Raw genomic sequence first — 24,637 nt, forward strand, 5'->3', positions numbered from 1 at the left:
ATTTAATTAATTGAAATAAACTATATATTATGTAGTATATTTTTTTATTATGTATTCATTTCATTTTCTAATAAAGAGTATTTTGTCAAATTGAGGCATTTGATTTGAGGATGTCAAAACCACAAAGCGATATACTTTGTTTAGAACTTGTAAAAAAATTTTTCTATCCTTAAAAACGTTTTATAATCCAATTAAATGCAACTTTTAAAGATCCTGTAGAAGGTTCCGGTAAAATTTCAACTGGATCTTGTTTTGGGTGAACAGACCTATAATTTGAGGGGAGTAACGACTCATTTGAATGCTTAGAACCTTGCTAAAATCGACTTTGAACTTGGTCATTTTTTCACATTAATCGGGCTATATTTCTTAAGGCGTAGAGACGCCTTAAGAGACGTTTCCTATATTGTAGAATTAAATGAATTATTGCATCGTGTTCAGCGACCAAAAAAACATACTGTATCATATTTAAAATCCAGATTAAGCTATTTTGCGTCATATCAAACGTATATTTAGGAAAATCGAAACTTCGATTTAAAAATCGTTCACTAACGACCTCTAAATCTTAATATTTTTTCATAAAAATTTAGGGGTGTTCTTTTGGCATAAAATGGAAGCTTTTGAGCTGAGAGGCCGATTAAAAACAAATATTTTTTTTTCTTGTCAGTCTAATATACAGAGTATATAAAAAGTACCGGGACGGCGAAATGTCTCGAAAACTAAGCATTTTAGGAAAGTGTTTCAGATAAAAGTTGTAAGATTTCAAAAGATCTAGTTACTGGCGCAATGAGTTTGATCTTGGGTGGCGTCTGAAACATTTTTTCCTAAAATGCTTAGTTTTCGAGATATTTCGCCGTCCCGGTACTTTTTATACACCCTGTATATAGTTAATATTCAATAATTTTGATGAATTAATTGGAAAGGCAGACAAAGAGAGCATCGTTTGAAATTATTGGATGATAAATTTAATACGTAAGTTTAATGTAAATTCAGGATAGATGTCAAAAAGATGATCCCTGCGATTCTAGGAAGAGGAGATACGTATCTATAAGGAGTCTTTCGCAGCATTCTATATCAAGATGAAAGAGGAACAGGAGTAGATCGAAGGGCGAGGGAAACGCCAATCTCATTTCGAAACATGAATGAGCCGGCGGCTTACCTCAAACGAGCGCTCTTCTGTACCTTTTTCTTACTTCTTCTTTCTCCTTCTTCTGCCTATTATCTCTACCTTTCTTTCTCGCAGGCCTTTTTTATTTCCGCCGGCTACACTTGAATTTTTCCAAAACAATAGCAATTATTCCGTTTACACCTGTAACACAGAATGCGAGGGGAATGATCAGCGAGTTGGGGAGTTATCAACGATATGCGTATATATAATTTTTTATACATTGTGAATGTTTTGAATGACAATGTTTAAGAAATTATATATATGCGTAACGAAGCAACGATTTAATAATGCGTCCACACAGGGATGCTCGTAGTAACCGGTCCTCCTCGGAACGGTTGGCGGTTAATTAAAACGATCGCTCGGCAAGATCCGAGGATCATTTGTTTACTGATGGCGCGCGGGGAGTTATCTCGCCGTTACGATCATGCCGTGTCGGATCGCAATTAGCTACTGGATTTAATATACAGAAGAATCTCGGCTCGAGCGAGACGAAAAGTGACGAAGGGGAGGTGAGAAGAACCGGGAACTGCCGGATCACGCGGTTGTCACTGAGCAAGAGGAATGGACATGAACTAAATGCCCTCAGGTAGAGGAAGATAAATAAGTTGCACTGGCGAGAAAAGGAGAAATAATCGGTTTGAATGTAGATTAGAGACAACAGGAGAGGGACAGAAAGACAGAAAGAAAGAAAGAAAAAGACACAGGAGGCAATTGAGACAAAGGAAGGCCCGCGGGACAGTCCCGACATAAAGAATAAAGAAATGGAGCATCCACCGAGATAACGGCTTCCAATGATACAAAATGATGGAGGTAAAGAAAACAGGTGAGGGAAGTGAATAGTTATAAAGAACGAAATCAGCCTGTTCTTGAAAATTGAGTCTCATGATTGCGAGAGGCCAAGAATGTAAATGCGTGTTACTCTTATAACAAATGAATATGTGTGCAGCGTGCAATCCTATTCAGATAAATATATATTTCGAGAATAGATGTTTAAATTTATTATATATGTATCATAAAAAAAAACTTCATTTTCAAATTTAAAGAATATCGAATAATGATTGACTAGAAGTCTTGAATGCGACGAGATTTGCGGGTATGAGAGGAGACAGCGTGTGAGAAATCGTGCGTCGCGCGTCATATCGCCTCGATGACTCGGCGTGGGTGAAAATCAGTGTGCTTCGCCTCAGGGGGGAACCCGGACAGGGGCCTGCATAGAACCAAGGTCTATTTTTCCAGTCGCGGCGGCTGCGAAACAGAAGCGGCGAGTGTTCGCTGTGGCTTTAAGGAAGAAGCCGCACTCGGTTAATTACTTCGGGCCCATTACCGCGCACAATAAGGATCCCGATGAGTCCCACAACACCTCTTCTTGCCGCGGCATCAACCCCGTCGCTCATCCAGCCGAATGGCTCGATTCGAGATGAGAAAGCACGCGCGGGGCGACGAAGGGAAAAGGAAGGGAGCGGCGTTTTTGTTTTTATCTAATTTGTCCCGAGAGAGAAAGAGCGATGGGGGACGAGGCTGTCGCCTCGGCCGCCATTTCTTGAGACCCCTCCAGGATACTGCTCGTCCATACTCAGAAAAGTTGTAGAGTCATCGACGCTTGATCGAGCCGACGCGGATACCTGTCCTCCTCCTTCTCCTTTTCCTCCTCCTCATTCGTCTCCTCTTTATCCTTCTTGTTGTCCTTTTCTTCTTCTTCGTGTCCTTCTTGTCGCTCTTTTTCTACAGTATCGTTTCTTTTTACCGCTGCTAGGCGTTATATTTATCGGACAACAAAGCTTATCGATCTAGGCCTTGCGATATCGTCCACTCAATATCCTGATCTCGGTTGATAATGTAGATGGATTTACCGAATTTTTATTTTTGCTTGTTAACGCGCCTGACCTGTCATGATCGATCATCGCAATATTCATAATCGGTGCTTATATTTTAGACCGTATTGAGTATAATCTTATTAAAATGTCTTATTAAAATATATCAATCACAGAGCGTATAAATATCTTAAGATATAACTTAAAACGATTTTAAAATAAAAACAGCTTATGAATATCATCTTTTACGTATACTGTCTCTTCATATACATAACATACAAGCATAGAATACACAAATGGTATTATTCACGAAGAAAAATGATATAAATTACTTGAAATAAAATTTTAATATTTTTACTAATTTTAATATATATAATTCTCACATGTAATACGATTAAAATAAATAAAGTATAGAACGAATTACAATAACGAAAATAATAATTGATTAAATGCCACAAATACCAAAAACTTTTCTCTCAATGTACCTGTACTTAATAATTTTACTAACAAGAGAATCTCGAAAAATATTAAATTCTGATTTTAATAAAACTTTGTACACATATAGAGTACATAAAAAACTAAAATGATTGATCACTATTTTACATCACCGTCGCGATTATTGTGTCGCATCCTGTTTCAGTCGTGCATTGTCATTTCCCCGATAGCTCAGAACAGGGTTCCTCTAGAAGAGAGAGGGAGAAACGAAAAAGAGTAAGAGTCCTGAAATAATTTGTAATGATGCATGAACAGCTGACACTGAAGATTAGGTGAACTACGAGCCTCGCACTGACGATTGCGCTAAATTGCTTTACTTGGCTTAGAAATGCACAACAAGGAACGCACAACCTGTGTTTGCGTGATGACTCTGCACAGAATTGTGACAGCGAGAAAAGATCACGACGATTTTCTGCCATTACGTTAATTACTTGATCGATAAGAAAAAATGCCATCTACACATTGCGGCTACTATTTTGCTGAAAACACTTTACAAAGCTACGCGCTTGTAATTAAGTCATCACATGTTTCCTTCACATATAGCTACAATCCAATATCTAACTTTCAACGATCTTTTTGCGCGATCTATTATTTGTTAAAAAGAAGAGGATAAATCTACAGCTATTAAGTTGCGGAATGTTTATAATATTTAATCAAGCACAATAAAAAACATTTTGTGCATATGTTAAAACCGGCTGTTATGAAAATTTTAACATATTCAAATGTCAATTTAAGTTCCCGTCCATTCATCACTATACTACTATTTAATATTGATATTTTACACATTAGAAACAAAAAAGATATAATAAAAGTTTTTGCAAATCATATTTAAATATAAATTTTTCAATAAAACAACATTTGCAATTGATAAAATAGAGTAAACTTATAAAATATATATATAAAATGTATCGAAAATTGTCTTCTTGTCTCGTAAAAAAATCATATATTTATTTCTATACAGTATCTATTAATTAAGACATTTTGTTATATGTATGTATAGCTTATATGGATTTTACTTCGCGTGGAATGTCATGCGCCCCTAAATAAAGGGGAATGTAGGGTGGACCTTGCTTCACGTGGAAAGTCGGATGCCTGTGAGCATTGGGGGAAGTGGGATGAGCCTCGTTTTGCATGGAAAGTCATTATGCAAGGAAGTGAGAATTTGAAATAGTTCTTAACATTATGTATGTAGCAGAAATAAAACGTTATTTATTAAAACTTTTTATTAATGACTTTTTAAGATGATTGTATCGCATAGGCTTGTGGGATGGGCAACTCGGACAATGGCTACGTTTACACCGTACTCTTAGTCCGCGACCTATACGATAGGTGTCTTTGTTTAACCAACAGAATAAAGGACAATAACAAGGACATCTATTATATAGGCCGCGGCCTAAATGCACGGTGTAAACATAGCAAATCGCCCGAAGCGCCAGGGCATGAGAGCGCTGCGTTCAGTGGAGAAAAAAATTAGTGTTCAAAAATTGCGATCTGCAGTAATTTTTGAACAGTAATTTTTATTTCTCCACTATGCGCTGGTATTTGAAAATGAGTTGATAAGCGAAGTGGATATTAGTGAAGTAGTAAAACAAGGTTTTATAATTTCTTTCTAAGGTTTTATAATTATTAATATTTACCTGATTGACTCCCCATTTTCTTTGGTTTAGGAGATTCATATTATATTTATCTAGCCCTTTAGTTTTTGAGCGAATTTCTAAATATCATTTTTGCGCTATAATTAAAAATGTACTGTCGCTCCTTGTCTAGCATAGGGAACATATGTTAAAAGTACTAACTTCAAATGCAATTATCCTTTGAACATGCCTGGTAACTCCTCCCCACCTCAAAATTAAAATGCGAGAATATAATTATTATATTTACTATATTTTCAAATAGTAAAAGCTTCAAACAGATCTTAAGAAAAATCATTTTGCGATACAACCACCTTAACGGACAATGATCGAGGGATAAAACTTATTGGAGATTATTCAAAATCATAATCTTGATAATATGGATCAAGATTGAGATCATCAAGATCAGGAGCGAGTCTTCTGTTCGATACATTTAAAAAACAATCTAAAAGAAATATTAATTTGATTTATTATAAATGTTATATTTATCGAAATGTGTTAATTTAACATATTTATAATTTAACTTAAAAGAAATATAGTATGCTTCTATAAATACTTACAAATTATGTCAATATTATGTAACTCCTGAGACTTACAAGGGACCATCTCGGTTTGTACAACAAATTAGTGAAAATCCTGGATAACAGTAAAAGTTGACACATAAGATGTACATTAAAAAAAAAGGCAAGACCGAATAGGTCATAGGTTCCAAGAAATTTGGAACTTATGTATTATAATGCATGGTAAAAGTTCTGGAACGGTTAATATCTCAAAAAATATTGATTTATCTCTAAAAAATGTTTTAAATAAATGTAATAGGGTTTTTAAATAAATGTAATAGGGGTTTTAAAAAAGTTATCAGATGATGATATTAATTTGACCTTGGAATGACCTTGGAAAGTGCTTTCAAGGTCAACACAAAAATCTTAAACGGAACTCCCTATTTTTCATAGCATATCTTTATAGCTGACGTTGAGACGTTTCCAGAACACTAGTTACAAACCTTTTCTTTATAAGAACTTTCCGAATTATGGCATTTGAAAGTTACAGTACGTCGGCATTAGCATTAAATTTCTTAGAACTTACGATCTATACTGTCTTGATTTTTTTTTAATTTACATCTTATGCTGTCAACTTTTATTGATATCAAGGATTTTCACTAACTTATTGTACCGAGATAGTCCCTTGTATTAGGTATATCCCTCGCCTAAATCGCAGCAATAGCAACCCATCCGCCGAATCCGACGAATCTCTCGAAATCATCCTTCTTAGAACAACAAAGTAGTTTCCAACTGCCCCCTCCGGTTCTATAGTTTCTATAGTTTGTGTTATCACATACGGTCCTATAATATATTATATTGAATATTACATGTATAACATTTGTGTCAGCTTTGCCTTAGTTGGCTGAATCGATTTCCGGTCTCACACACACATGAATACGTTACAATCTTACCGATTAACATCGAGCGAATATATGCATTTTCATACTTTAGCGCTCCATAATTCGAACCTTAGGTATTTTTGTGCCCATTGAGACATTTGTTCTGGACAGTAAGGAGGACAACATACTAAATTTTCAGACAATTTCACCGAGAGCCAAAACCCATAAGATTGGTGCGAGATCCTTTAAAACTGTAAAGTTAACTTAATGTTAATTAAATTCGAAAAGCATAAAGAATCAGAAAATAATCGAAAGTCAAGATGGAAAGACTTCGTTACTACGCAAGAACGACACTGACTGACTAAACTCAAAACAAGTCGGCATTTATAACTTGTCAATAATCGAAAAGTCGGCCTAGGGAAGCCCCTCCATATCTATCTGTAAATTAAGCCCATGCGTCTGTCTCCTGATGAATAACATTTTCGAGATCAATCTTTTCTTATAATGAAGTTCTTCATCCAATATTGCAACGTTCTGCCAGTCGAACTCATGGTCTTCTTGCAATCAATAATCAGTAATGACTGCATGGATAGATATATTCCACCGGATGTGGTTCCTGTGCTCCGTGATTCTTGACTTCAACTGTCTGCCCGTCTGTCCCACATAACTCGCGTCACAATTCTTACAAGAAATCTTGTATGAAGACTGACTGTGTAAAAAAAATGCGCAAGACACGAATGATCCAAAGGTGTGTATTAAGGATCAATCCGGTTGACATCAACAGATTTCTATATAGGAAAACTACAGTTTTCTCCGTGTGGGTATTATGTATTAGCATCATGGTGTAACAGCGACTTACTGAACAAATAATTTCTTAAGTAATCATTAGAGTAGTGCCTCCTAATAGAAAAGATATTAAGAGCTATTAATTCTTTTTTTTTTTTCATCTTATTCTCTATTATATAATTGAATTAATAATATATTAATTATATGTCCTTTATTGATATCGATCTTTTTTGCATGCAAGAGATATAAAAGACATTTCAGAGCGTTAATAAATTGTCGAATCTATTATCGAAACAATTTCAGTTGTACCCTACATTATTTAAAGTAGTTAATTACTAAGGCAAACCAAAATGATCGATCACTGTCTTATGTCACCGTCACGGTTATTGTGTCGCATCCTGTTTCAGTCATGCATTGTCATTTCCCCGATAGCTCAGAATGGGGTCCGTCTAAACGAAAGAAAGAGAAACGAAAAAGAGCGAGAGTAGTGGAGTAATTTGTAATGAAGCTTCAGTTGACACTGAAGATTAGGTAAACTAGAAGATTAGATAAACGAGCCTCGCACTGACGATTTGCGCTAAATTGCTTTACTTGGCTTAGAAATGCACAACAAGGAATGCACAACCTGTGTTTACGCGACGACGTTGCACAGAATTGTGACAGCGAAAAAAAATCATGATAATTTTCTGCCATTACTTTAATTGCATGCTCCATAAGCAAAAATGCCATCTACTCATTACTGTTATTTTGCTGAAAACTTTACAAAGCTACGTGCTTGTAATTACCCAGACAGCACAAAATACTAAAAGATAACGAAAAGAGGTCTTTTTGACAAAGCGAAAAGTCTAAAAGACATCGTTTTTAGATTGTCTTTTGAACAAGATGTCTTATAGACATCTTTTAGTTTTGTCGAAAAAGATAACTTTAAAAAGACATCTTTTCGTCATCTTCCTATGGTTATCATTTTCACAAAGCAAAAAGTCAACTAAAAGATATCTTTTCGTATTGCCGAAAAGACAATATGAGAAAGATATCTTTTATTTTGGTACTTTTTATCACTCATACGCGGAATCGCCAATAGACGGACGTGGTGGAGTTCAGTTTCTCGTGTTTGAAAATCATATAAGATAGAATAAAAGGTGCGCAGTATTATGAGAAATTTTACTCGTGTTTTCTAATGAACACTAATAAAATATTTTTTTCGAAACTGAGTCCCCCAAAGGGGGGACTATGATGAAAGATAGTGGCTCTTGTACATATAGGAAAACATTGCAAGACTCAGAAATGGGATATACATTGTCAGTCATGCAATTTCATTTCGTTTTGTGTAAAAATTAATTTAGGAATTCGATGTTATTAAACATTGTATGTGCCAAAATATAAAAACTAAAAGAAATATTGAAGAGGATTAAAAGATATCCAAAGAAGTCATCTTTTAGTTATCATATGAATAAGGCTATAAGATGACTAGCATTGCGACATCTGTCGTCTTTTAGTCATATTTTCGTCGACTATATTCTTTCATTAAAAGATATCTTTATAACAATTTAGTCATTTTTTAGTCATCTTTTAGACGACTTTGTGCTCTCTGGGTAAGTCATCACACATTTTCTTCACATATATGATACAATACTTAACTTTCAACGATCTTTTTACGCGGTCTATTATTTATTAAAAAGAAGAGGATAAACCTACAACTATTAAGTTGCAAAATATTTATAATATTAAGTCACGCACAATAAAAAACATTTTGTGTTTGTGTTAAAAATAAAAGTTCTTGTGAAAATTTTTGTATTGAATTTTTAACATATTCGAGTGTTAATTTAAGGTTTCTGTTCATTTACTATTTCAGATTGTGACGTCAGGAGCAAGAAAAAACAATAAAAATTCTTGCAAATTATATTTGAATATAATTATTTTAATAAAATAACATTTGTAATTGATAATATAGAGTAGACTTATAAAATGTATCGAAAACTGTCTTTTTGTTTCGTAAATAAATTACGTCATATATTTATTTCTATAGATAGTATTAATTTGACAGTTTATTATATCGTCGATTTCATTTTGGTTATTTATTTTCAAGATATATAATTATTTAGTAATTAATGAAACGAAAAGAGAGTTTTTGATATTTTATAAGTTGGTTCTAGCGATTGTTTTATTGTAACATATCTCTATATAAATATATTTTGCAAAGATTTTTAATATGTATTTTCTCGCTTCTGATATATATCACAATCTGAATTAGTAGTGGTGGTAACTGAACAGGAACCTTAATATAATACAATTGTATTATATATTTAAACATTGTATTTTTGCGTTATTTTATGTTATAAATGTTGAATTAATATTTAACATTTCTTAGTATTAAAATGATACAATTTATCGTATAATTTTAGAATAACAACATTAGTTTAATATTTAAATGTTAATTTAAATATATTATAAATTTACTGAAATGTGTTAATTTAATATATTATGAATGTTAATTTTACTGACGAAATATGTTTCCACAATTTGCTTACAAATTGTGTCAATATTACATTTTTGTGTTAATTTTTTACATAATATTTGTGTCTTATGTTAGATCCTTTAATTTTAATACGTACATGTTAGGTCGTCTTGGATAATGGTTAAAATAGTTCTAAAATAGATCGTTTGGTTATTCGCTTTAAATTTGAGTTTATTCTGAATTGTAATAGGTACACGAATTGTAATAGGTACATTTTGTACCTTCGGAAAAGCAGACTGTTACCTACATACTCTGACGGGGACGGGGCTTGAAGATCTTGGATACGTCAGTGACGGATAGGAACGAATTCGTGAAATACGCCTAATTTCATGTAATTCCAGATGAAGATAGCCGATCGTGATGAACGAGATTTTTCGAGATGATTTGCACTAGTCAGAGTTTCGCGAGTCACATATTACGGGTGCAGTCCAGTTGACACTATAAATGTTTTGAAGCTTTTGATTGACCAATCGGAAAAAAAAATTTTACTAGTTGATCAATCAAAAAATGTTTCGAAGCATTTGTAGCATCAAATGGACTGTAGCCGTCATCTTCGATTGAAATGTTTGACAAAAAATTCTTTTAAAATTATTTTTGAGTTGCGATTGAATAAATGATAAACAAAAATGATTGTATGAGAACGAAAGAGAGAATTTGTCCCACTTAGTTTGTGCTCATCGAGAAACAACGAGCAACAGTGTATAAGCATGGCGCACGCTCGTAAAAGCGCGGCAATAAAGTCACTCAAGAAGCTCATCGTCTCGTACCATTTGGGCGTGAATTAAAGGCGTGGCGAAAGGCCTCGCAGTGCCGCGATTGGTCGCTGGCGACGATAGGGACCAAAGGCTAACGACCGTGGGTCTGTCTTACTATTCCATCGAAGTCCAACTCTCGACGATATATCCCGCTGATGCCACACAGCACAGGGAGAACTATCTGTACTGCAGCTGGTGGGAGTGTCTGGCCTTACCCTGATATCTCATCCCCGAGAGTCTTAGTCAGAATTAGCACGTCGATCAGTCGACATCCATTTCCAGTGTGGATAGACAAAGTGATTGTGGTCATTCAGATCGCGGATTGAAGAAAGAAAAGATATGCTCACGGTTGGGGCCCCGACGGGCCTGGACCATGAGCAAAATCTTATCCATGGATTTAGTGGATCCGAACGAGAGAGCAAGAACATTGTCTGTTTGTACAAATATATGTTTAGTGTTTGTCTACGTGTCTCGTTTTACAATCGTCGAGTAAATTACAACTAGGAATAAAACGAAACATTTGTGAGATTTATCGGGAGAGAAGATTAATCGCGATATCATTTTTTACGAAGAACTTAGTGAAGTGCGGTAACGAGATTTACAACATTCGGTGTCGGAGCGAACTCGTCGGAACTATTTTACAGTAGTTCGGTTGAAATGACGGTTACGACTAATTTCTCGATGATGCGACCATGTTTCACTGGATATTCCTTTCAAGGTATGTTATGGTTGATTAAATATTTACTTATTATTTAATATTGTTATTTAATAATATGTTATTATTTGTTATTTAATCAATATTTATGTTGGAGAACCGTAGAGCGGTATTGATGCAGATTCAATTAACTCTGCGGTTTTATAAATACCTATCATATTGATAAATTATTAATTGTTTAGAGAGTTCACGGTGAGAAGGAAGCGGATGATTAACCCCGTCGCTTTCACTTTTCTAGTCCGGGTGCAAAGTGTCGCTTGTAAATAAATTGTATAAGAAAAACGCGTTAATCGTTTTTTCTTCATCCCGGTCGCGATAAGTAATTACACTTTCACAATCGTGGCAAAAGATATGGAAATGATGGCACCATCGTTATCGCCGTCGTTGTTATTGTCGAGAGACGGGAAACGCAACAGGGTACGGTCTCACGCTTTCGTTTGTAATTAAACACTTTCCGCGTAAAACACTTTGTCGCACAGGACAAAGAGTAAAACAGACTTCGACTAACGTAAAAAGCATCCGCAGAAAAAGGAAACCGCTATCCGATTGCACAGAACGCTTGCATAATCGTAGCCATGCATCGCTGCGGGTGCAATCGATGTTCGAATAAACCGCGTCAATAGTGATTGCGCTCTTGCGTGAAGTGACTTCCAATATAATTAATCGTTTAATTAACAAATCGAGACTATTCGAAGATTCCTTCAACTTAAAGTGTCTTAGCATCTTTCAAGCGATTCCGATTTTAACTTGAGATGTTCTTTCAAGAACGAGGAAAAGTCCCTCCATCCAACCGCTCAGAAAACCATGTGGCGCGTCTCATAAATCATTATAATGACGGAATCACGAGGCAAAAAAGAAATTCTGCGCACCGCGATGAAGTAATTAATGACCATCATTGAAAGCTTCTATGCGCGGATTTTACGGAAGCGCATTCGTTGAGTTGAGTGCTAATCGTCCACCATCATTTACCGCTGCGATTTCCGCGAGCACACATTTTCGCGTCTCGTTTCCAGCTGGTAAATCATCAAGCGACTAATTACACGTACTAATTATACTCGGGATGCCGCACGTCTGGACACTTGACGAAGCGCGTTATTTAATTTTACAGACCTTGTTATTAAACGTATCGTCCTCAGGATAGATTTAGCTACAAGTTTTTCCATTCGTGACGAAATGACACAGGACATTTTCCGCAGGACATTTTTTTTCATCCTTACACATTTTTTTCTTTACTATTCTGTACGTGTAGAGCAAAATGCATGGGTACGTTCGAAAGCTGGACAATAGTACGCTCAAATTTATGATGTAATAAATGACAATTTAAATAAAGTCCAAATACACACAAAGCGAAATCATTTAATAAACTCCGGAACGGGATACTTTTATGTTTCTAAGGCAACAATGACTGAATTACAAAAATTTTGTAAAAAATACTGAATGTAATTTATTGCTAGCAATGTTTCTTAAATATAATAATAAATAAATTCTAAATATCCTACTGCATTTTCATAATAACTAGAATTTAAATGCCTATACCGGTCAAAGCTGGATCTTTTTTCTGAACTTATTAAACGCAATTAAACTACTATAATAATATTACAAATTAAATTAAATTGACAAACAATTTTTTTTATAATTTGATGCTCAATCAAGTATCATATTAGAAAGATGTTAATGTACTGAAAAATTGTAATTAAATTTATTACGAAAAATATTACCTCGGCCGGGAGTCGAACCAGGATCTCTTGTATTCCGTACTATATATGCATGTACATATATAGTATATATATATATATATAATTCACATTGAATTATTTAAGCATTAAAGATCCAGCTTTGACCGGTAGGCATTTAATTTCTAATTCGTATTGGTAGTATTCTCATATATACGGTCTAAAATAAGATTCTTATTTTTCATAATAAAATTCCGAGAAGAATCGAATGTGCACGATAGGGCGCTAAAGGATTGATAAGGATAAATAACCTGACAAGGATAAATAATATGATAAATAATCACACGATAAATGAGCATACACATAAGCAAATAAATATGTACGTACTGTCAATGTATATATTAAAAAAATGGAACAAGAGAGAAAGAGGTAGAGAGAACTGTGATAGAAATAAGCTGTAGCAATTTAAATTAATTACAGAAAATATATTTTAAAGGTTTTGTATTCACATCTTAGGTCTTTTTTCGATAAATTATATAAAAATTCTATCTAAAATTGTATGAGATTCAGCAATGATTTATTCTAGACATTTTTATCTCAATAAAATTTCTTATTCTTTAAAATGCCATAGAATGGTAAAAGAAAGACAGATGCTGTACAATTAAAACGTCAATGGGCCAACGATGGTAGTCAAGAAAAAAGGCTTTGTAGCGCTGCAGGAAATGCTCCATAATTTACGACCTACTCAACTCTGATGTTCTATTCATTTTAGGACAACTGTCAATGTCAGGCAGATCTTTTGAAGAAAATTGATGGTAACATTTCATTCTTAAATAAAACTTTTGTTTAAGTTACATTTCAAATCTACCATAAAAATTGGTTTAATTAGTCAATTCTGACTAATATTAATTTTACTATCATAATACAAATTTTGTCAAGAACAAATAATCAATAATGCGTTTTTTTCATTTGTTAACAATAATATATTGTTAATAATTGTCATTTTTTTATCATTTTTACGTTTTTTAATCTTAAATTACTCCATTTAACGTCTCGCCTGGACGATCCGATTTTTCGTGATGCTGTCATTGAGATTCCGCTTTTTCATTGATTACCGCGTCTTGTATAAGCGAGCGCGTTTTTCTTTAATATTAAACGTGTGATTGCGTATTTCCTTTTTGCCTGTCTAATTACACAACTCATTCGTTTTGTTATTACCGTCTTTTCTCTCAATTGTAATTTCGTCTCTTCAAAATAGGTTTTTTAAAACTCGTAGGTTAAAAGTAACGAGGATATACCACGAGGAATTACAATTACTTGCTTCACTTTTTAAAATTTGCTTTAAAAAACACATTCTGAAACTAGTTAAAATTGCAGCAACGATCCTTTCCTGGACCGCGCGTATTCCTATCTTTATAGATCAGAGCCGAGCGCGTCGTCGTGTAACGCGAAATTAAATAAGCCAAGCAAATTATACGCTATCATTGTTGTGTGTCGTAAAACCGCAGCGGGATTTATTGGACTTATCGGTAGTTACGGCGTTGTTCATTATACGTTGCAGCCGCCCGCGCTTATAACTCTCTCTCTCTCTCTCTCTCTCTCTCTCTCTCCCCCCCCCTCTCCCTCTCTCCCGCTCTTTTTTCCTCTTTCTCTTGCGTCGAGAAAAAGAGAGAAAAAAAATTAAATCAAGCATGTGGTGCAACGATAAATTCAGACTGCTCTCTTTATACGTTGTTCAATAACTGTCCCGCCACTACCTCCTCAACTCTCTCTCTCTCTCTCTCTCCTTCCTTTTTTTCTTTTTCTTGATTTCTGGTAAATACGGAAATCAAAGGACAATTTCTTAATTTAGCAACTCCATAAAAACAATCAAAATAAAAGAAAAAGATAATTTCAAAAAGGGATTGACCCTTATTAACATTTGATATCATTCGTAACGTCTACTTGGGATTTCAGTTATGGAAGCGATGAAAGGAGGAAGTGTACCGCTTGTTGCAGACATAGGTTCAATACCGGGCCAGGGCCGCGTAAATCAGCTCGGTGGTATCTTCATCAACGGACGACCGCTGCCTAATCATATCAGATTGAAGATAGTCGAAATGGCTGCTGCGGGGGTCAGACCGTGTGTTATATCAAGGTATCAATTTAAGAAATGTTTTGGATAATTCTACGATAACTTTTTAAAATAGAAATATATACACTGAAAGAACAGTTTTACTGAAGTATCTAAAAATTTAGCTAAATATGAATCTAAAAATAATAATGTTGGGCCAATCAAAATAAAGAACACTCAAGCTGATTGCTAACGTTAAAGCTTTTCGCAGTATTGCTTATCATACTTGGATTTTTTAAATTCTATATAATTATAATTATTCCTTGTGTAATTATTTCATTCTATATAATTATAATTATTCCTATATAATTATTTCGATGGGCCAATGAAATTATTTTCAAATTAGTATCTGATTAAATTTTTAAATACTTCAGCAAAATCTTTCTGTGTAAATTTTTGTTTTATAAACAATACATAAACTGATTCGTCTATTATCGCGTCTCACTGAGAATAGACAATTAAGGGTGTCCCATGGGTGCGTTTCGAAGATTCTAAACCGCTATCAAGAAACTGGTAGTATCAGACCCGGAGTCATCGGCGGCAGCAAACCACGTGTGGCCACGCCGGAGGTGGAGGCGAGAATTGAAGAGTACAAACGTGACAACCCGGGTATGTTCTCATGGGAAATAAGAGATCGACTGATCAAAGAGGGCATCTGCGAACGGACCAGCGCTCCGAGTGTGTCCGCAATATCCCGACTACTCAGGGGTCGCGATTCCGAAGACGACGTTAAACTAGGTGACGGTGAGAAGTCATCCCAAAATAACAATCGCTACACAAATAAGCGTTAGCAATATGTGTAGCAAGTACTACTCCAGGTAGAATTCGGAGTACAGACCTTTGTGCGTCTCAGGAAGTGGAGGAAATATTAGGTATAAAAAAGTTCTTGCCGATTTTTGTTTATGTCACAATTCTAGAGATTTTTCTGATTGACAACTAATATGTATATACGATACATTATACTACAAGATACGCCCCCTGAGTCATTCAATTGTTAAATTTTAAGTTGTGTATATTTTTTTATATCCTCAATATGACTAATCAAAAACAAATTATTCATGCGTATTTATTATACGAGTTTAAACTTAGTTCTAACGCATCAGAGACCTGTCACAAAATTTGAATAATGAGGATTTGAGAATTGCAATCGAGATGAATTCAAAATTAAGTTGCAGAAAACTTGCTAGTACATTTAATATTAATAAAGAAACCATAAGATATGTTTCTTCAATTTTTCACGTGGAAAATGGCAAAAACTTTTTTGCACACCTGATATATGCATCTGAGAAGCCAAAAAAACGAAGAAAATGTTTCTCCAAAAATTAACTATATACATAATTTCGCACAAATAATTTTATATATTTTTATACATTTTTTGTTCAAATCATTTTCCTTATTGAGTTTTTATTAATTAATTAATAGGTTTTAAATATCATTTTAAAAAATTATTTCAGACACTAAGCAGTAAAGGGACTCACGCAACAAAGATCAATTTGGTCTGTGCTCCAAATTTTAGTGTATTTAATTTATACATTATAAGAAAATTTTCTGTAGCAAAAAAATTTAATACCTCATGCGGAATTATATTTTAAAATATAAACAAAATAACTTGTCTCTCATGTTATATCTTCAATAAAAATATCTGCTTCGCGAATTCTTTAAAATTTCTTCGATCGTTAATGACGGCGGCAGGTTTCTTGAGAGGGTGTCCATCGACCCTCTCGACTGCCCAAGTTCTTTCTCGCGTTCTAACGGAGATTGATGATAGTCGGCGAATTGGCGAATCGGCCTGACGCCGAGTATCCTTGCATGGAATTGGATTATAATGACATCGATTCGTATATGAGAGACCGTATTTGTGGTCATTCGTTATGTGCCTCTTAAAATTGAATCGTTTTTCACGTTTCTTGTGGACCCCGCAACGCATTAAAGTACATGATTTTGTAAAAATTACATGCGTCGAAGAGAAAGAGTCTGAAGAAATAACGATTAGCTAGTCACGAAAAAGATTTCCACTTTTTAAATTTGACTAACACTTGCGTGCGAAAAACTGTTCCTTTAGAATTTGCCTCGAGAAGATAAGAATGCAGATAGTTTTGCTTCGTTGTTCTGTGTTACTTTCCGATTCTGTGTTATTTTATTTAATTCCATTCAATTTATCTCATTTTCACTTCTCAAAGAAACTTTAAAATATATTTTTGATATCATGAAAAGTGCTTTAAACCAGTTCCCTTACAGAAATCTAATTCAATATTAAAAAATAACGATCAACTACTCATTCAATATTCAAAATTTGAAAGCACTGAATAACAGGGTTTTTATTACTCAAAATAAGTAGTTAATCACTACTTTTCAATATTAAATTTCTATAAGGATTGTGATGCGCCGCTCTTTTATCCGCATGAATTATAGATTGTATTCTCTCTAAATTCTTTAGAATGGAATCTCACTCTTGAAAAAAATAGCGTAAGTTTCAATCTTTAAGAATGAGATTTCACTCTACTACAAAGTGAGACTTATTCTAAAAGTTTTAGACAGTCTCCTAAATCTTAAAAAGATTATCACTTCATGTGACACCAATTGTCTCATAATATATGTGACTACGTTGAACATCCACTATTGACCCACTTGAATCCACAGAAATCCGAGAACACCGTGAATGCGGAGGATTTCGCGCGGTGAAAGGATTTTGCATCCGCGATACGCCTCATCACCTGGCCCACACGATGGACCACCATGTGGAACCTACTTGCTTGGGCAACGGTGAATGAATAAATTAAATGCTCGCGTATTAATCGATCGTGCCGGCGTTTCTGGGTCTCGGAAATTGCCGGTTCGCCTCCGGTGCGCCGTGGTCGGATCGCCTCCCTCCAGTAGCCAGATCGGCCACAACCGTCCGACGGGCTCTGTAATTTTCTCGCCGCTCGGTACATGCCCACGTGTGTACGCGCGAGCTTGGTATGATAGGTTGCACGTAAAGATGTGGACCTTATACGCGTGCAAATGTTGATCGTCATCGAGAAAATCAACGGCCAATGAAAGATGCGCGTACCGACTCACGAATGAATTAAGATTCTTTTCTCTTTGGTTTCTTCACGTTTAAAGTAAAAAATACATAAATGCCAAAAAAAGATCATTTTAATTCTCCGGAGCTGACGTCAAAAGCTATAACACAGTGGTGGCTACTAACACTTGGTTTGTGAGACCTATAATATATATTAATTAAAACTATTAAAAGTGTACCAATTTATTTCAAGATTAAATTTTTAACACTAAAATGACATATCAAAAAGAATAAATACTAAGTTTTATTTAAAACGAAAGGACTATATTTGTATTTTGGCTTAAGTTTAAGACTATATTTCAAGACAGTTACTTGAACTGGAGATTGTAAAATTTGATCAAATATAGCCTTCTTTATTTACTTGTGTTGAACATTTTTCGGTCAATTTTCACTTAATAGATTTATTTTAACAGTATAATCTAAATGTTTGAGGATATAATATAAAGAAAATTGCATTGTTTGATATTGTTTAAAATGGCTACAGTAATAGATATAAGAATAAAGAAATAATTTCAAATACAGTAAGGTAACTTTTTATCTCAACATTACTTCAGAAAAGCTATTGTATTGGATCAAACAAAAGTTTATAGCGCTACTTTATTTGTTTCATGTTTACAAGTTTTCAAAAAGATTTGGCAATTATATCATTCGATAAAACAAAGTTTCGGTTTTAACAATCTATGTTTTTAGTTATGACAGCCGCTCACGAAGTAAGCGCAGCGAGAGAATCAAATTGACACGACATCCGCTCGCGACACGAAGTTACGCACGCGATAAGAACCAATCCGCATCATGGAAAAAGGGCAATAATGAATTCTACTATCGATTTAACATCTCAATTTTATTATTAAAAAAACTAGATTATAGGCGCGGTTCGCCAAGTGTTATTTTTTATTTGATATCATCTTACCATATAATTTTCATATACAATTTTCAAATTCAAAACTTATACCCACACAGTACGTAATATTGCAGTGATAATAACCTGCACTAACCTCTCACACATGTATTAGTTGATCAATCTTTTCTGTCATGATTATTTTTCATCATCAAATGCGTCACACGACACCAGTGCGATATGCGATCAGCGAAAGGACCAATGACATACAGAATAAAGCAACAACAATGCGATCGCGATTAGCGGCCAACTTTAGGGTCCCATGGCTATTTTTCTTTAACTAGATCATAGCGCGCGCTTCGCGCGTGCCAAGTGTTATTTTTTTATTCGTTATCATCTTACCGTGTATAATTTTCATATACAATTTTGAAATTCAAAACTTATACTCACAGCACGTAATATTGCAGTGATAATAACCTGCACTAACCTCTCACACACGCGTCAATTGATCGATCTCTTCTGTCACAATTATTTTTCATCACGAAATGCGTCACACGACACCAGTGCGATATGCGATCAGTGAAAGGACCAATTTCGTGCGGAATAAAGCGACAACAATACGATCGCGATTAGCGGCCAACTTTAGGGTTACACGGCGATTTTCCTTATGGATTAAATTAAATTAAATTAATAATATAGAAGTAGAGATAATGATTTTTAACGGAATTGAGCAATCAAAGTGAAAATTCTTTTTTTATTTACTCCGTGATAACTCAGTAATAAAAAAATTTTAGGGACATTTAAAAAAAAACCACTTTTTAGGGAATACTTTAAGCTTTCACATTAAAAAATCGAAAATTTTCGCAAGTTTTTTTAGGCGCGTAACAGGTCCATAAAATGAGGGGAAAATTTGTTATTTTGCTCATTTCGTAATTCTCTATGCGTAAAAATTATCGAATTCACAGAAACAAAGATATAGTAACTTTTCGAAAGATTTTACAGATTAAAGATTTTAAGTTTTAAAATTCTTTCCTTATATAAATTTAAATTTCGTTCATTTTTAACAAAGTTACACCTACTTAAATTTTGAAGTTTGTATAAACGCTACGAACTTTTATTCTGATTTCTGATCCAACATTTTTATTCATCAGAATCTTTGTTATCCAAACAATCACTGCAATGTGTCCAACAAAGTTGACTTATCGTCAGTTCCGACGAGTTAAAGAGAAATCTTTAGCTACATATATTACAGTAATCAAAATATGCATAAACGGTAATTAAAGTTAAGAGGATTTAATAAGCTTAAAAATATACGTATATCTAAAATATATGTATCAGTTTAACAGATATTAATAAGTAAGTGCCATACTTGCGAGAAGTTAAGGACAAGAAATTTCTATGTTATATATCCTAAAGAAATTCTCACCAAACACGGATACAAATTAGTACCGAGGTGGAAAGGAAAGACGTCTCCCTACTCTGCTGACAAGAAAAATGAATTGTGTACAGACACGAATTCATCCTGAGATCATCTGAGGAGCTGCTAAGCCGGCAAAGATGAAAGGGACCACAGTTGAAAGGAGGGGAAAGAGGATTCTTGCGTATGTAAGTCGATCGCTCTGACGGTCGGGCGCCCGTCGAAAAAAATAAAGAAACTGGGGCAGAAATAACACGACCTCGCAGAGGGGTGAGGAATGAAAAGGGACGTCTATTAAATGCTCACGAAGTTGTGAACATACGAGTCGGGCTGCCGTAGGTGTCCAGATGAAGTGACGCCTTTGTTCACCGAACGTGTCGGATTGTTTTTCTCGCATATGAAATGCATCGTACGCTATAGATATGCGTGTAAGTCGAGGGGTGTCAACTTTAGGCAAGAAAGGTATATGACATTCTAACAAATGTTTGGGGTTAAACGCCACGAAAGTGAATGATGAAGGCAATCTCATATATATACGAGTATATATATACAGGGTGTTTCCAAATTAAATCGCAAAACTTCGGGAGCGTGTAGAGGAGTAAAAAACTAAGAAAAAAAGTCCTATAGACATATGCTCGTTTTTGCTCCGTTTCAGAGAAATCGAAAAAAAATGTTTTTTTTACCTGCAAGATTAAATGGGGACCGTTTTCTAAATTTCTTGGAGAATGAATTTTCTGACTATTTAGAAAACATCCCATTACAACAACGTACTGAAATGTGGTTTCAATTAGATGGATGCCCTGCTCATTACAGCAGAGTCGCTAGAACCTGGTTAGATAGAAAATTCCCACAACGATGGATTGGACGTGGAGGAGCAGTACATTGGGCAACTCGTTCGCCCGACTTAACGCCATTAGATTTCTATGCATGGGGTACTCTGAAGCAAGAAGTTTATTCTTCGCCTATTCAATCAGAGCAACATTTGAGAAATCGTATCGTAGCTGCAGCGAACAGAATATCGCAAGAACAGTGCCTGGCTGCTACAAGAGCCGTGTTTGACAGATGCAATGCTTGTATTGCTGCAAGAGGTGCACATTTCGAACAAAATCTTCATTAAAAAGTTTATAAATAAAATAATTAAAATAATAAATTAAATATATATACCTGCGGTATATATATATCGCAGGAAATGGAAATAACATGTTATTTGTAACGTCGTTACCATTCCAATTATTTTTTTGATAACGTACTAGTAATGACATTAATTTTTTTTGTAATAACTATAACGATAACATACAGTTATATTTTTTTATAACAATAACGAATTTTACAATTACTTTTATCGTTACTTTTTATCTTTTAAATCTATTTATGATAAAAATTTTTATGTATTCAATCTTCAATCTTTGGCCAAACTTTATAATTCTTTCTTATATTAAAACCGTTTTAAGTAATATTTTAAGATGTTAATATGGCTCGATTTGTGATTAATTTGTGACGTTTTAAGAATGACATAAATCACAAAGCTGTATTAACATAAAAATAAACTTTATGAAAATACTTAGAATACCGATTTTTAAGTCTGACGGAAGAGATGTCACGTACTACAAAATTTATTGTGAAAAATGTCATCTTACCGGATTGTGTTTTAAGACTGAAAATTTAGTCGACGCGTCGTTTGTAGAACTAGCTATATGCATAAAATATGTAACATGTATAAATTTATTCTGAAATATTATTATGTACAAAGCTCTAACTCGAAGCGAAAAAGCAATTTCATTTCTTATAATTGGTTGTTTTCACACATCGATCTAGTATTCGGTTAACGAGTAACGGCATGGGTGTATCCAGGGTAGGGGGGATTGAAGATTCAAACCTGATAGAAAACCTGTAAAAAAAATTTCACGATACGCCCGATGAGTAACGGTAACTAGTTTGCTATTAAAAAATAACTTTCCATTCCCTCTGGCAAATCTTACATATTAGGCCCAATACTCATTTCGTCTTTGCGTTTCGTCGGAAGGAAATAATTACTTGCGAAGTCCTAGCGGAACTTTCATCGAAGTTATTTCTAACCATTCATCGCACGTGGATGTGGCACGATCGTGGACTCAGATTTGTTGGATCACGTCGTCACTCGCACTATTTCCATCCTCATACGGAGAGGTGTCGGTAAATTCAAGAAGCACGACAAAGGGAGAAAACGAACAAGAGAGAATGAGAAGGAGACGCAAAAAGAGAACAGAATGACCCGCAGGCGAAGGTGGATGAAAAAAAAGCACGATAACGGGCCGGGAATAGAGACCGTGTCGAATTTGCAGCCAAGACGCGGCCCGTCTTGACGTCAGGCGTCATCGCCCGATTAGTCGCGCATCGTGTAAACTTGAGCCCCAAGAACGGGTCCTGACGACAATCTCGAAATATACATAGCGACAGATTATATATTTCGTAACTATTATGTAAATGGATAAATTATATCTTATGCTTTTTTCAATTTTAATATGCCTTTTGTAGGAAAAACAAGTTCCGGATCCGACTGCGAGAGCGAACCAGGGATTACGCTGAAAAGAAAGCAGCGCAGAAGCAGGACGACCTTCACGGCTCACCAACTGGATGAGTTGGAACGAGCATTTGAGAAGACTCAATATCCTGATATCTACGTCAGGGAGGAACTTGCCCAGAGGACAAGATTGTCAGAAGCTAGAATTCAAGTATGGTTTAGCAATAGAAGAGCTAGACTACGAAAGCATATCTCTTCGTCAACGTCTACTGGATACGTCAGTTCTGTAGCTTATCCGACAAGCTATGTTATTCATCCACCGGCACCGCCTCCTCACGCGGGAGCTGCTGTGCCGCCAGGTCATCCGCATCAGCATCCGCATCCTCAAAGTTTGCCAGATGCGTCGTTCTCTTCCGGTCAAGGTATGTATGCATATATTATGTTTACATACCTTGACCTTAATCGATGACAATAAACATATTATTTCTACTTTAACTTTACTACTTTACTCATTTTTGTCATAAAACATAATACAAGAACGAGATAATCTGCTACGTTCTATTTCAGTTTCTGAATTGTATTCCCATGCATCAGTGACTCATCAATTGGAGCCGGCGACACGACTATCATCGACCGTTGGATCGACTTCGACTTATAGCTTCCCGGCCACGGTTACTTATCCTAATTTATCTGTATCGTCCAGTTATCAGCAAACAAGTAATCAACAATTAGCGCCGACTGCGAACTCTCTCGTCACCATGATGGGACCGAATTCAGGCAATTCGACATCCGCTCCCGATCAATTGACTTCGTCAGAACTCCCGATCAGCTCGGTTTCACCTCCTCAACAACAGCAGCAGCAGCAGCAACAACAACAACAGCAACAGCAAACGCAACAGACTAACCAAGGAGCTACATCGCCATCATGGAATCTTGCAATAACTGCTAGCGGCAGTAGAGTCAATCTATCGAGTCCTCCAACAAGTCTGCAGCAATCTCACGTCTATAGCAGCACACACCCTCATCAAGCTTTTGCTAGCCCTTATACTGTGCAGAGCTTTCAACAACCACCTAGGCCAGCACCACAGACCTTCTGGTATTAAAGTATGAAATAGTTAAAATAAGAAGCATCAAATGCTTCCTTTTTGCGAAGATAAAATTTTCAATCGTTATTATTGTATCGATAGTTTATTTGTTACTGGATAGTTAATATACAAACGTTCCCAGCTAATGCTAATTATTAATGAAAAGTGTAATTCATATTCACAATGTGCCAAATATTCCGGAACAGCAAAAGAATTTTCACAGAATGTTCAAATATTAATGAAAATATACGGAATATTGTATGAATTTACTTGCATATACGGAATATTGTATAACTTTACTTGCATATATAACAAAAATCATGAACGCATGACAGACAGCCGTGGTAAAGACGCATTAACTCGTAAATAAGAATAACATGAGAAAAAATATAAAAAAGACATTTCTTATGAAGTGAATCCCCAAAATTGGGCTTTAAGGTGAAAGTAAAGAAAATGTATTTTAACAATATAAGTTATTCATTTAAAAATTTATTCAAGGACCTCCGAATCTAGAATTTCTGAGAAAATTATAATTTTACAGAATATATATATATGGAACATTCTCCGAATAAGTAATGATGTATAAATGTAATATTTATCGATTATTTGAATACTGCTCTTATATTCTGAAAGTACCTCGGGATATTCTAGAATATTATTTTGGGGATTTCAGAAATATTTTGCGAACGTTTC

The 24,637-nt window shown here is 35.0% G+C and overlaps 1 protein-coding gene across 2 annotated transcripts; it reads left to right on the plus strand.

The window, feature by feature from the left end:
- The first annotated feature begins 11,081 nt into the window (after positions 1-11,081).
- LOC108722444 (segmentation protein paired) lies at positions 11,082-24,042 on the plus strand. 2 transcript variants are annotated; one of them, XM_018447563.1, is made up of 5 exons: positions 11,082-11,257; positions 14,884-15,064; positions 15,495-15,784; positions 22,874-23,281; positions 23,427-24,042. In XM_018447563.1, exons 1-5 carry the CDS (start codon positions 11,197-11,199, stop codon positions 23,960-23,962), a joined length of 1,476 nt encoding a protein of 491 aa, XP_018303065.1. In that variant the 5' UTR covers positions 11,082-11,196; the 3' UTR covers positions 23,963-24,042. The 2 variants fall into 2 exon arrangements, with proteins under 2 accessions (XP_018303065.1, XP_018303066.1); XM_018447564.1 differs by having other exon boundaries at positions 14,926-15,064.
- Positions 24,043-24,637: the final 595 nt, after the last annotated feature.

The sequence above is a fragment of the Mycetomoellerius zeteki genome, unplaced genomic scaffold (assembly GCF_001594055.1).
Source record: "Mycetomoellerius zeteki isolate Tzet28-1 unplaced genomic scaffold, Tzet1.0 scaffold204, whole genome shotgun sequence".
Taxonomy (NCBI): domain Eukaryota; kingdom Metazoa; phylum Arthropoda; class Insecta; order Hymenoptera; family Formicidae; genus Mycetomoellerius; species Mycetomoellerius zeteki.

Excerpts from the sequence above, each read along its gene's own strand:
- LOC108722444 (XM_018447563.1), top strand. The coding sequence starts at position 11,197 with ATGACGGTTACGACTAATTTCTCGATGATGCGACCATGTTTCACTGGA. Across the intron at positions 15,065-15,494 it reads AGACCGTGTGTTATATCAAG|ACAATTAAGGGTGTCCCATG; the intron begins GTATCAATTTAA and ends CACTGAGAATAG. Across the intron at positions 23,282-23,426 it reads GTCGTTCTCTTCCGGTCAAG|TTTCTGAATTGTATTCCCAT; the intron begins GTATGTATGCAT and ends GTTCTATTTCAG.